Below are 12,451 nucleotides of genomic sequence, written 5' to 3'. Positions count from 1 at the left end.
TCCCACCCAAAAAGCATCCCAAATCAATATAAAACTTCAATGGTTGTTGTAAAATTATAGGAAGAGAATTTAAACCATTTACAGCAACCATTTACATAATGTGTGAGAACTATGGTTATGTGTACGAAAGTACTTTTTAATCTGAATTTGCATTATTTAAATCCAGATGGTCTTGGCGATTATTCAAAAGGTATCTAAGAGATTTGTACAGTTCATTAAGCTGAATTAAGAGACAAATTGCATTGATTCTCATTCATTTCAGCCCAGTTGAAACTTCCCTAGAAAGATAAAGTAGACTTGCTCACTCCCATGATTAGAAATGATTACTGAGTGCAAAAGAACTGCACATAAAAAGATATCAGTAAAATAATAGTTTTGTTTAGAGCTTTTAGCCATTTATTGTTTACAATTTCAGATGCTTGATCACATAATTATGATATGTTAATTTGTTTACAGTTTGTTAGCAAGTTTAATTAGTTGTATAAACCCAAAAAGGGAGTTGATGTATTGCTCTAATTCTATCAAAAGCTAAACACAGCTGGGAGATAGATGACACAGTAGTATCTTCATGGCGCCTGTTAACTCTAGCTCCTAGCCTAATGTTCTAGGCCTGTAGTTTAAATCCCACCACAGTCAATGGTGAAGTTTTAAATTCAACTTTTAAAAATCTGGAATTGAAACGATAACAATTATGCCAGATAACCTTTCACCTTATCAACAGTTTCCTCATTACATACCATGTAGTCCTTATGTCCTTTAGTTCACAGCCAGCTTAGGCTGTGATAGACATTTTGCCATTATTGATTATCATAAAACCCCATTTGACCTTTCACTAATGCTCTTTAAGGTAGGAAATGTGGTTAAAAGTTTTATTTATTATAATATTATCAAAATGTCATCTGGTGAACCATGAGGAGTTAATGCTCTTTAAGGAAGGAAATGTGGTTGACTCATGAAGTGACCTCTGAAGTAGCCAAATATCAGTACCAAAACTATTCTCATGTCTAAAGCAAGGAATGAAACCAGACAGATCTTCTAGTATTGGTCTCAGCACCAAAACTAAAAATGGTGAACCCAGCCCTGTTAACATGCATAATTCTCCTTACTAACACGTGGGGTCTTTTGTTGGAGCTCAAACAGCTGTACCGCAGACTAGCCAACCAATAGCCTGGCACAGTTATACTCATGGAATCATACCTCGTCAACAATGTCACACCACCATCAGCACGCTGGCCCTAAGGCAGGACAATCCTACCAGAGGTAGTAGCACAGCGGTATACAGTCAGGAGACATTTTCCTTGGGAATCCTCAACAATGACTCTGGAGTTTTTAAAGTCTCAGGACATCAGGCCAAACGCGGAAGACAGAACTTCTTGTTGAATATCACCTTCAATTGCCCACAATTCACCAGATGACATTTCAATAATATTAATAAATAAAACTGAAAAATTGCAGATGTTGAAAATCTGAAATGCACACAGAAATTGCTGGAGAAACTCAGCAGGTCTGGCAGCAGCTGTGAAGAGAAAGTAAAGCTGAGTTTAGTGACCCTTCTTCAGAACTGATAATAGCTAGGCAAAGGTGGTGTACATGCTGAAGAAAACAGAGAAGTGGTAAGAAGTGAGTGGATTGGCAGAAATGGAAGCCAAAGACAGAGAATGGCAGGTAAAAGAATGGAAAACAGCATACCAGGGCAAAAGTAAAGCTGATAATGGGTACCGTAATGAGGTGAAAATATGCTGAAAGCAGCCAATGTTATAACAGGCCCTGAGCTGTGGGAGTGGGTAAAGGACTTAGAGTGATCAGGTTTTGAAATTATTGAACTCAACATTGAGTTCTGAAGGCTGCAGCTCTGTCTCTTTTTATCTCTCTAAGTTTATTCAAAAGGTTTTCTCCTATACGTTGCTACATTATATCCTCTTGGGGTTCCTTTCCATTGTGTTATTTTTCTAGGTTAGTCGTCCTCTGTTTCCTGTCACTGGGTTTAAGAGTTTAATTTCATTCTTTAGGTTCAAGTCCACAATTTACAATTTGCATAATGTTACAACTCTTTGTAAACAAAATTGTTTATACAAGCGTAGCCCCTACTATAATCTAAAGTTCCTCCAGCAATTTCTGTTTTGATTTTGATAAAAATGTTACTTTGGATGCAAGGACTGCATGCTGGGAGTAGGCAGAGTAGCCAGACCATGATTTTACGTCAGTGGTACCTTTTGAAATATAAACATCCCAACTAATGATCTCTGTGAACTGCTTGCGCCTGAACATGTATTCAGTCAGAGGAGGAATGGCATAAAGGGTTGTGGATCATTTTCAGGTTTGTTTTTAATTCATTTCCATTGGCTGATGCTCAAAACCTGAAGAAGTGTTTGGTGATTTCTGCAATTGATAGTTTGTCAAGTTTAGAAGGAATGATGTGTTGTGTGGTGGTCTGAACTTCAAATTCAGAATTTCAGAGATTCCTCTTCCACAGCTGAAAATTTTGCCACGGAAACATGCCCCTGCTCCACCAAGCTTACACACAGCTGTGTAACACATTTGGGCCAGTCCTTCCAACCCCATCTACTGAGAAAGTCTGTTCTCAGAGCTGCTGGCCACTGCTGGCACTGTATCTGATCTGATTAGATTACTTACAGTGTGGAAACAGGCCCTTCGGCCCAACAAGTCCAAACTGACCCGGCGAAGCACAACCCACCCAGACCAATTCCCTTACATTTACCCCATTCACCTAACACTACGGGCAGTTTAGCATGGCCAATTCACCTAACCTGCACATTTTTGGACTGTGGGAGGAAAGCGGAGCACGGGGAGGAAACTCATGCAGACATGGGGAGAACATGCAAACTCCACACAGGCAGTCACCTGAGGCTGGAAGAGGAAGGGGAAGAGCCAGGAGCTGCATGACGAAGTAACTTGGGTGTGTTCTCATTGAGCTCAGGTTAGGAGCGCACAGGGATTTGAAGGCTGGCAGTAGCATGGGAGTTGGAGTGTACATAGCAGAGCAGAGGGTAAACACTGGGTTGGGAGATTAAACCTTCAGGCCCATCAAGGTGGCACCTCCCACATTCGTGATTACCGGCTGAGCTTGCTTCCTACTAACTAACCGACTCAGGCTGGTTGGCATGGCCCTTAAGTGGTTATTAATTAGTCATGTAAGGGTCTCAGTTATGTGACAATGGTGGGCTGCCCAGGACATATTTGCCACAGTAAAACTAGCAAAGTTGGAAGCAGACAGGAAGATGGTGGAAAAGCATCAATGGAATTGTATGGGCCATTCCCTCCATCTATTAATCTGCTGATGGAAGACTATAAAACTCTCACCCAAGAGTTCTGCTTGGACACTTGCTTGCACATATGGAGTCATAATTTCTATCCAGTTTGGTTTGTGGAATGTCTGAAAGAATAAGGGGGAAGTGACGGCCTAGTGGCATTATTGCTGAACTGTTATTCCAAAGATCTGGGGAAGATTAGATTAGATTAGATTCCCTACAGTGTGGAAACAGGTCCTTAGGAACCTGAATCCAAATCCCACTATGACATTTAGTGGAATTTGGATTCAATAAAAATCTGGAATTAAGAGTCTAATGATGACCATGAATTGATTGTCAAAAAAAACTCATCTTGTTCACTAATGTCCTTTCGGGAAGGAAATTGTCATCCTTACCCCGTCTGGCCTAGACATGACACCAGACTCACAGCACTGTGGCTGACTCTCAACATCCCTCTGAGCAATTAGGGATGGGCAATAAATTGTTGGCCTAACCAGTGACACCCTCATCCTATGAATGAATCAACTCAAAAGAATGATTTGAGGAATAGTGCTCTCTGCCATTTCCAATCAAGGACTTTAAGAATCATTTCTTCTACCTAATCTTCGATGAGGAACAATGCTGCAAACGTTTCCACTTATTCACAAAGGTGCTCATTAAAACCTTGTATCTATTAAAGTACAAATGACATCCTCAAAGCAGGACATCTATATTGATGATGTAATGTCTATTCTGGGGCTTAACTGCATATAAAAACAAGTTTGCTTATTTTCTGATTGGAGTACGGCTTTTATCTTTCTATATACTATTGCAAATATTTAGTTCATAGCTCATGTTAATGTTGTGTGTTGTTCAGCACATGAGGTTACCCTGAAAATTGCTGTCAGTTTTAGTGGTGCAATGACTTGCAAATGCTGATAGTTTCTACTGCAAAATCTAGACTAAAATAAATTATTAACCGGTAAGCCTAATGAATGGTCATCAACTCCATTGTTCTGGCTGTTGAGATTTTTTATTCAATTGGTAATATATTTGCAGTTCAAAATGAGGAAGGAGTACATATCAGTAAGAAGAGAATCAACCACTTACCTGGCTCATTTGTCATTGCTGACCAAGTGAGGTACATAATATACAGAGTAATTATGGAGGATTGGAGGCCAGTACAAAGCTGAAATTCCTAGAATTGATTGAAATTCGATAGAGATTCTTAGCTGTTACTGAACAAGTCAAATTTTTTTTACAAAAATGCATATACTAACTAAATCAGAAGTCACACAACACCAAGTTATAGTCCAACAGGTTTATTTGAAAGTACAAGCATTTGGCGCACCGTCCCTTTGTCAGGTGAAGTCACCTGATGTCATGTGACTTCTGACTTTGTCCACCCCAGTCACACACCAGCACCTCCACATCTAATAACATAAGGAGCATTCTTTATCATAAGGGTTTTTTTGTTGATTAAACTTACAGGATCGGATAAAGGATAGAAATGAAGTTGTTTCAATTGGACACAATTGTTGTGACTCCAAAAGTAATAAAAAGTGTAATAATAAAAAGAACTAATACAAATAAGTGTTCCCAAATATCACCAAAATATCTTAAAACAGCGTTCATGGCAACATTTAAAACTTCCCATTAAGTAAAAATTTACTGAAAAATACCTAGTTGTGCTAATAATCACAAAATAAATTTATAGGGGTTTAATCATGGTTCATGTTGTCCCATCATAAGTCAAAGAATCATCTACACTAATACGAACTCAGTGTTGGTCAGGCTTTACTACATTGCAGTGATTTATAATGTCCCTCAAGCCAAGGGTGGCATGGTGGCTCAGTGGTTAGCGCTGTTGCCTCACAGTGCTAGGGAGCTGGGTTCAATTCCAGTTTTGGGCAACTGTCTGTGGAGCTTGCATATTCTCCCTGTGCCTGTGTGGGTTTGTTCTGGCTCCATAATCCAAAGATGTATAGGTTAAGTGTATTAGATGGTAGGGTTGGTGTGGGCTTGTTAGGCCAAAAGGCCTGTTTCCAAGGTGTAGGAATTTTAAATGTTGCCTGTTCCCTAGTAATTTTTATTGCCACCTCCTTTCTGTTGATGTATCAGTCTTTCTGTAGGACTGCCACAGTTTTGTTAATGTGCTATTGCTATCATAACATCCAACTCTCTCTTTTTTCTCATTGAATCTGCCATACTGTTTCTGGGATCACGCCAAACCTCTGTTTTCTTTGGCATTTTGTCAGTTGCTTTGTGCAGTAATTCTGGATGTTCCATTCATGATGCATTTAAAATGTTTTAGGACAACTAAAAAATGGGAGTCAAGGGGCCAGGTTTTCATCATGAAAGTAAAAGGTTTAAGTTGGGAAATCTACCAGCTCAGCAAACTTGGTACCTCCATGTTACCTGCAGAGTCTCTCATTAAGTATCACTATGGGCAGACGTCTAGAGATTGAAAGAAAAGAAGTTTCCAATAAGCTCAGGGAGCCCTTACTTGTCGACACATGATGGTGAAGAACCTTTCATTCATGAAGCCATTCCAATGAAATTAAATACCCTCAAGTGATCAATTTGTTACAAGGACAAACGAGCTTCAATAACCACGTTAAAGACAGCTAATCCTTTAACAGACTTAAAACTTTCAATCAAAATGTGAACTTAAGAAGTGATTTTAGAACTTTGCAATTAGGCAAGCATTCATAATGAGCTCAACTGTATTAATATCTCTTGGTGATTGTCAACAGTAAAGTTGGTTGAAGCTGCAGAAGTAGGTGGAAAAAACATTTCCACGAAACGCTCAATTTTTTTTTGTTTTAAGGACCACTGAAAATTGGGAGTCAAAGATTTTCATTATGCAGGTAGAAGGTTTAAGTTGGGAAATCTAACAGCACATCTGGGTGGCAAGGTGGCTCAGTGATTTGCACTGCTGCCGCACAGTGCCAGGTTCCAGGCATCGACTCCAGCCTTGGGTGACTGTCTGTGAGGAGTTTACACATTCTCTCTGTGTTTGTGTGGGTTTCCTCCGGATGCTCTGGTTTCCTCCCACAGTCCAAAGATCTGCAGATTAGGTGAATTGGCCATAGTGTTCAGGGATGTGTAGGCTAGATGCATTAGTTAGGGGAAATGTAGAATAATAGGGGAGGGGAATGGATGGGGTAGGATACTCTTCAAAGGGTCAGTGTGGACTTGTTTCCACACTGTAGGGATTCTGTGATGAAATAATACTTGAACAGACTTTATCCATCCTCCATGAATGGTTGCAGCTCTTCCAGCAATTTATGATTCTATATTGTAAAATCCTTGGAATACTAAAAAAGAAGTATTTTAAAATTTAGCACTTATCCCTGATGAAATTGGATACACTACCTCTGATTCATGCATCACTCCCTACTTCCTGCCAGCAAAAACAGAACACAAGAATTGGAGTAAGAACCCACATCCGGTCCTGGACAACATTTCTAAAGTCTTCCAAAGTCTACCTGACTCCACAAAACTCTGACCAATAAAGGTGGAGAGCACAGCTTGGTAAATTGGAAGTTTGACGGAGTTTCTATACCATGAATGTTTGAAACTGGGTCAAAACAAGAAATAACAGTCAACAGGAAGCAAGAGTTTGGAATGTGGGACAGAATTGACAAACAATAGAATAACTTTGTTGGGGACAGTGGAGTGGAAGTATCTCGGACAACCGGACAAAGGCTGAATGTAGGGACAATCAAAAGTGATGGGTCTAAGAGCAGCGAGTAGACACATGGTCTAGATTAACTAAATTAATGTACCACTTCAAATGTTTTTCATGGCATATCTACCTTTCTGTTTTCTCATATTTAACTGGTGCATTGCATACATATTCAAATGGAATTTCACCGTGTCAATGATCAAAGTTTGAGAAAATTTGTAGGAATAGGCTTGCTGTTGAACAGTGCTCACCTAAATGCACAGACAAGAGTGTTAACCAACATAGCTGGTGCTAAGAGAATAGTGAACCGTTAAAACAGGTTGGGAGTACTGACTGTCCTTCCTCATTCATAGCCCCATCTATTAATGCACAGGGAATAGCACTCAGCATCACAAAATCACTTTGCATCATGAAATACAGCCTGTTTTTCATATTAGAAGCCAGCCTAGTGACAAAGACACGCTGTGGGTACTTTTTAATAAATCTTCTTCACCAGCACATGCATAAGAACATTCTGCGCATGCTCCTGGTCTCAGCAAACCCAGCCTAGAGGTACATCTCTAAAAACCTGCAGTGCATGATTATATCAAGTAGATCTCTTTCTTATGGATGCCAATAATCAGTGATTGAGTTCTGTGATTTGTAGTCCTGGACAGGAGGGAGGAAGTTTTTTTTAATTTCCCAAAAGGGCAGGAATCCATTCAGGTATTCACTAAGGAGATAGTTAGATGACAGTGCTGTAAGTGGACCTTACGTTGGATGTGTAGCAAGTACTGATCCCAAACCATACTGGAATAAGTCCTTCCCCACACTGAGTGCCCCATGTACTGATATCACTTCCTATAATATTATAAGCTATCTTCATATTAGTAGCCTCTGCCTCATTCAACGTCTCCCCTCAAGTATTCATTCTGTCCCTGAATTTTTACTCTTCCTCATCAGAAACATGTTTATATTTTCATATCATTAACATTTCTATTCTTATACGTCTGAAACTGTTTATCACTAACCTGTTTTATTTGCGTCATCATTAACCTGCATCCCACTTCCATGCTCACTAAGATTCTTATTGTAAGGCATTATCATTAACCTTGCTCTTGATTTCCCCACAGGATGGGTAGAATTGGTATTGGATGTGTATTTTTTTTAAATGAAGTTGAACGTTGACTCTTCATTTTCCTTTGGGAAAGGGCCCCTTTCTGAAATGTTATATACTGCTCTCACTGTTGGGATGAAGTGTTTATCATGTTCCCCACATTGGCATTCATTGAAATTTGACTGGGTTTCTGTAAGCACAGGTTGAGTATGGAGTGGTCATGATGCCAGTTTTGAAAATTGTGGCACTGAAAAAGCACAGCAGGTCAGGCAGCATCCAAGGAGCAGGAGAGTTGGGATTTCAGGCATAAAACCTTCATTATGGTGTCAGTTGTCTGGTATTTAGATTAGATTACTTACAGTGTGGAAACAGGCCCTTTGGCCCAACAAGTCCACACTGACCCACCAAAGCGCAGTCCACCCAGACCCATTCTTCTACATTTACCCCTTCACCTAACACTACGGGCAATTCAGCATGGCCAATTCACCTAACCTGCACATCTTTGGACTGTGGGAGGAAACCGGAGCACCCGGAGGAAACCCACGCAGACATGGGGAGAATGTGCAAACTCCACACAGTCAGTCGCCTGAGGCAGGAATTGAACGCGGGTCTCTGGCGCTGTGAGGCAACAGTGCTAACCACTGTGCCATCATGCCGCCCACACTGTGCCACCATGCCACCCACGATGGGACATAGTTAGAAAAATAAGGCCAGATCACTCAGGAGAGATGATAAGAAGCACTGCTACACACAAACGGTGGTAGAGATTAGGAACTCTCTTCCATAAATGGCAATTGATTCTACATCAATTATAAGTTTTAGTTTTGAGGCAGGCAAGCTTTGTTATGCAGACATATTAAGGAAAATGGGCCAAGGGCAGGTATATGAGTTGGGCCATAGATCAGCCATGATGTCATTGAATGTACTTCAATCTAGTGCTTTGTGCATGTCTGAGGATCAGTGTCCTGGATTACCTCATCAATGTCCTCTCTCAAAATGGGATGCGGAGTTTCTCCTTCCCTTTACCTTGTTTCCGGTTGCAAAGTTGCAGAATTATTCTCATCTCTTTTGTCTGGCTTGTCTCTGTTATCCTCTCGGTTCATGCTAGAGGAGTTGTCCATTGTGCAATGTCTTTAAGGCACCCTTTCAGGTTTTCTGTTGGCACATGGCTAGGTTTTATATTTGGAAAGTCTTCAATTTGTCTGAAAGTGGGTTTCTGCTTTGGGCTCAGATACTGCCATCATCAAGATTTGTTCCTTCCTTTCCTTGGGGCTCTGGAACCGCAAAGGGTCATTGCCTGGAGTAGATTTGGCTGCTTCTCCTGACATTTCCTCATTGGTTATTGCTGCATGGGCAGGCTCATTATGCCAGGAGCGAACCTTGATAATCTTAAGACTCTTTGGAAGGCCCTGTTGCTACATTGGGTTGGAGTAGCTCTATAGCACCTTGGCAGTGCCATCTCCTAGACCCTCCGACCCCTACCACTACCTCCATGCTTTATTTGAAGAGCTATGTGAATTCCAAAGCTCCTTAGAAATTTAGAATGTTTTGTCAAGATTAGGCAGCAGCAGGAATGGAAGTGTTCAGGCTCAGTGCCCATACGCTCCCACTCACCTGGCTGGCCCCATTATTCTTTCTTCTTTATTTTTTTTTGTTTCTTCTTTTCTCTTTCACGGCAGTGCTCACCTTTTCTTCTTCCCTGCAGCTGCAAGGGATGGTTTCAGTGTTGGTGACATGGTGGCTCCCCCCTTGCTATGGCGGCATTTCAACATGGGCAGCGTGGTGGGTCCAGTCCAGAAATCCCTACTTTGGTGGCCTCACAGGCAACTTTGGTGGCCACTCCATAAACCCAGATTGCCATGGATCCAACAATAGATGAAAACTTTCATTCAATCATTTCTTCTTATAATTTCGGTAATTAAAATGGTGCCAAGTTGTGGTGACTCATACAACTTGGGGAGAGGGGAGTGAGTGAGGGAGAGAGGGGCGAGTGAGTGAGGGAGAGAGGGGAGTGAGTGAGGGGGAGAGGGGCAAGTGAGTGAGGGGGAGAGGGGAGAGTGAGTGAGGGGGAGAGGGGAAAGTGAGTGAGGGGGAGAGGGGAGATTTTCACAAACACAGGTGACAATACATTGCTGTTCTATTCATTGAATGCCTACAATGTGGAAGCAAGCCATTTGGCCCATCAAGTCCACACTGACCCTCAGAAGAGGATCCCACCCAATCCCGAAAACCTTGCATTGCCCATGGCCAATCCACCCAAATTGCACATCTTTGGACTGTGGGAGGAAACTGGAGCATCCAGAAGGAAACCCACGTAGACACGGGAAGAATATGCAAACTCCATGGAGACAGTCACCTGAGGGTGGAATCGATCCTGGCACTGTGAGGCAGCAGTGCTAACCACTGAGGTACTGTGTTGCCCTTTTTCCAAATAGTCACCATGATTTGTAGTGGCTTGGAGTTACCTTCCACTGTCTCCACTTGGAACAGCATAAGATTAGATTAGATTAGATTAGATTACTTTACAGTGTGGAAACAGGCCCTTCGGCCCAACAAGTCCACACCGACCCGCCGAAGCGCGCTTGGAGTTACCTTCCACTGTCTCCACTTGGAACAGCATAAGGTCCATGTTCTCCTGCTCTAGCTGGTTCTTAAGGTTAGAGGCTCCCCTTATATGTGCTTTGAACTCCCAGTTCCATGAGGCAGACTCATGGTCTGAGACACCTTCCTGTGCAGAGGCTGTCTCACAAATGGTTTGGATCTGGGTTCTCTCTGCTACTGGCTGTGAAGAAGCTGTAAGTCCTCAGATGCTTCAGTGGACAGCAAAGAGTAGCATTGATTCAGAAAGATTATACAGAACATGTGATATGTCTCATTTGCACATCAGAATCATGCAGTCTTCCAGTATAAACTCTTCACTGAAACAGTGGACCATGGTAGCATCCTATCTAGGGCGGTAGGAGCTCAATTCTCAGCCACTGCACAGTGTCTGAGAGAATGGAGACAACATTTCCTGTATCAAGCTTAAATCTTGTCTTGCTTCCATTGACAAAGAGCTCTACACTTCAGAGATCCTTGTCATTTTAGTTACTTCTCCTAGGAAACAGCCAGGTGTCTTCTATTTCCTGTATATGAACAACCTATTCAAAGATCAGGAGATGAAACCTTCCTGCTGCAGCACATTGCGCGAAATGGACTCTTCCCCTCTGGGCCAGGCAGCCTGTACTGGAGGTGAGAAACATTTTGAGTTGGTGGCCTCTTTTGGTGTGACATATGGTGCAAGTTGTCTTGATGCTGTGATGTCCTCTTCCGCTCATGTCTGTATAATGGCAGGCTCTTTAATACCCCTTCAGTTTATGAACTGTACAAACATTATAATCTGGTCAGATGGATCTTGTCCCCTTTTCTCCCCACCCCCCCACCCCCAACCCCCAGCTCCCACAGCCACACTGATTGTGACAAAGAAAGGTCCTCTCTGGATTGTAGAAAGCTGGATCGAGCACTGTCATTCACGACATTCTGATGAGTATCTAAGTACTCATCAGAAGCCTCCAATACTTTGCCGTACAACCGAACATTCAGCTGTCAGGCTGATCTACCCTGTATCCTGCTGGTTTTGCTCACCACTGGAAGTTTCCAATCTCAAGATTTCACTTGTTGCTAAGGTGTGCTTGTCCTATGCAGTCAATCTCACTTTGCACTTGATTGCAGCTGCCCTGGTGTGTTTGCTGACTGCTGGAGTTGTTTTTTTTTGTTCCATGTTTGTTGATATCTTCCCCTGGTTCATCAGATTTAACCTGAGATCCTCTGCTATGGCCTCTTATGTTTACTTCATTTTGTCCCTTTTGCTTGTTCCTCCTGTTCCACTGTGCTACTGCTCTGTTTCACAATTTTTGCTTTAAATGTTGAATTTGGCTGCCGATACATCTAGCCCTTGTTTTAAAGTTTTTGAGCCAGTTCTAGATGTCACTGGCTGATAATGATGGCAGTGGGAACATTTTAATCTGTGCTTAAGGTCAGGAGAGATGAACATCCTTGCTGATTCGGACACTTCCTTTGGTGTACATAACCACCCCACCCACTGTGCCAGCTCACTCGATCACAACACTTCTCATTTCCACTGAAGTTTCAAGTATGTAGAGAAGGTGTAAAACTTGACCTACTCTTGGGAAATAAGGCAGGGCAGGTGACTGAGGTGTCAGTGGGGGAGCACTTCAAGCCAGAGACCATAATTCTATTTGTTTTAAAATAGTGATGGAAAAGGATAGACCAGATCTAAAAGTTGAAGTTCTAAATTGGAGAAAGGCCAGTTTTGATGGTATGATACAAGAACTCTCAAAAGTTGACTGGGGGCAGATGTTCGCAGGTAAAGGGACGGCTGGAAAATGAGAAGCCTTCAGAAATGAGATAACGAGA

At 41.9% G+C, this 12,451-nt stretch overlaps 1 protein-coding gene across 2 annotated transcripts in view; it reads right to left on the bottom strand.

Moving 5' to 3' along the window:
• LOC122549386 (serine incorporator 1-like) overlaps positions 1-12,451 on the bottom strand; it is a 91,852-nt gene that overhangs the window by 16,188 nt on the left and 63,213 nt on the right. For both annotated transcript variants that reach the window (XM_043689121.1, XM_043689122.1), the window contains exon 7: positions 4,359-4,446. In XM_043689121.1, coding sequence (XP_043545056.1) covers positions 4,359-4,446 — 88 coding nt within the window. The remainder of the gene's footprint in view (positions 1-4,358; positions 4,447-12,451) is intronic.

Source organism: Chiloscyllium plagiosum, chromosome 4 (assembly GCF_004010195.1).
Source record: "Chiloscyllium plagiosum isolate BGI_BamShark_2017 chromosome 4, ASM401019v2, whole genome shotgun sequence".
Classification (NCBI taxonomy): Eukaryota; Metazoa; Chordata; class Chondrichthyes; order Orectolobiformes; family Hemiscylliidae; genus Chiloscyllium; species Chiloscyllium plagiosum.
The sequence above is the reverse complement of the archived record's forward strand: the minus strand, read 5'-3'. Positions and strand labels throughout refer to the sequence as shown.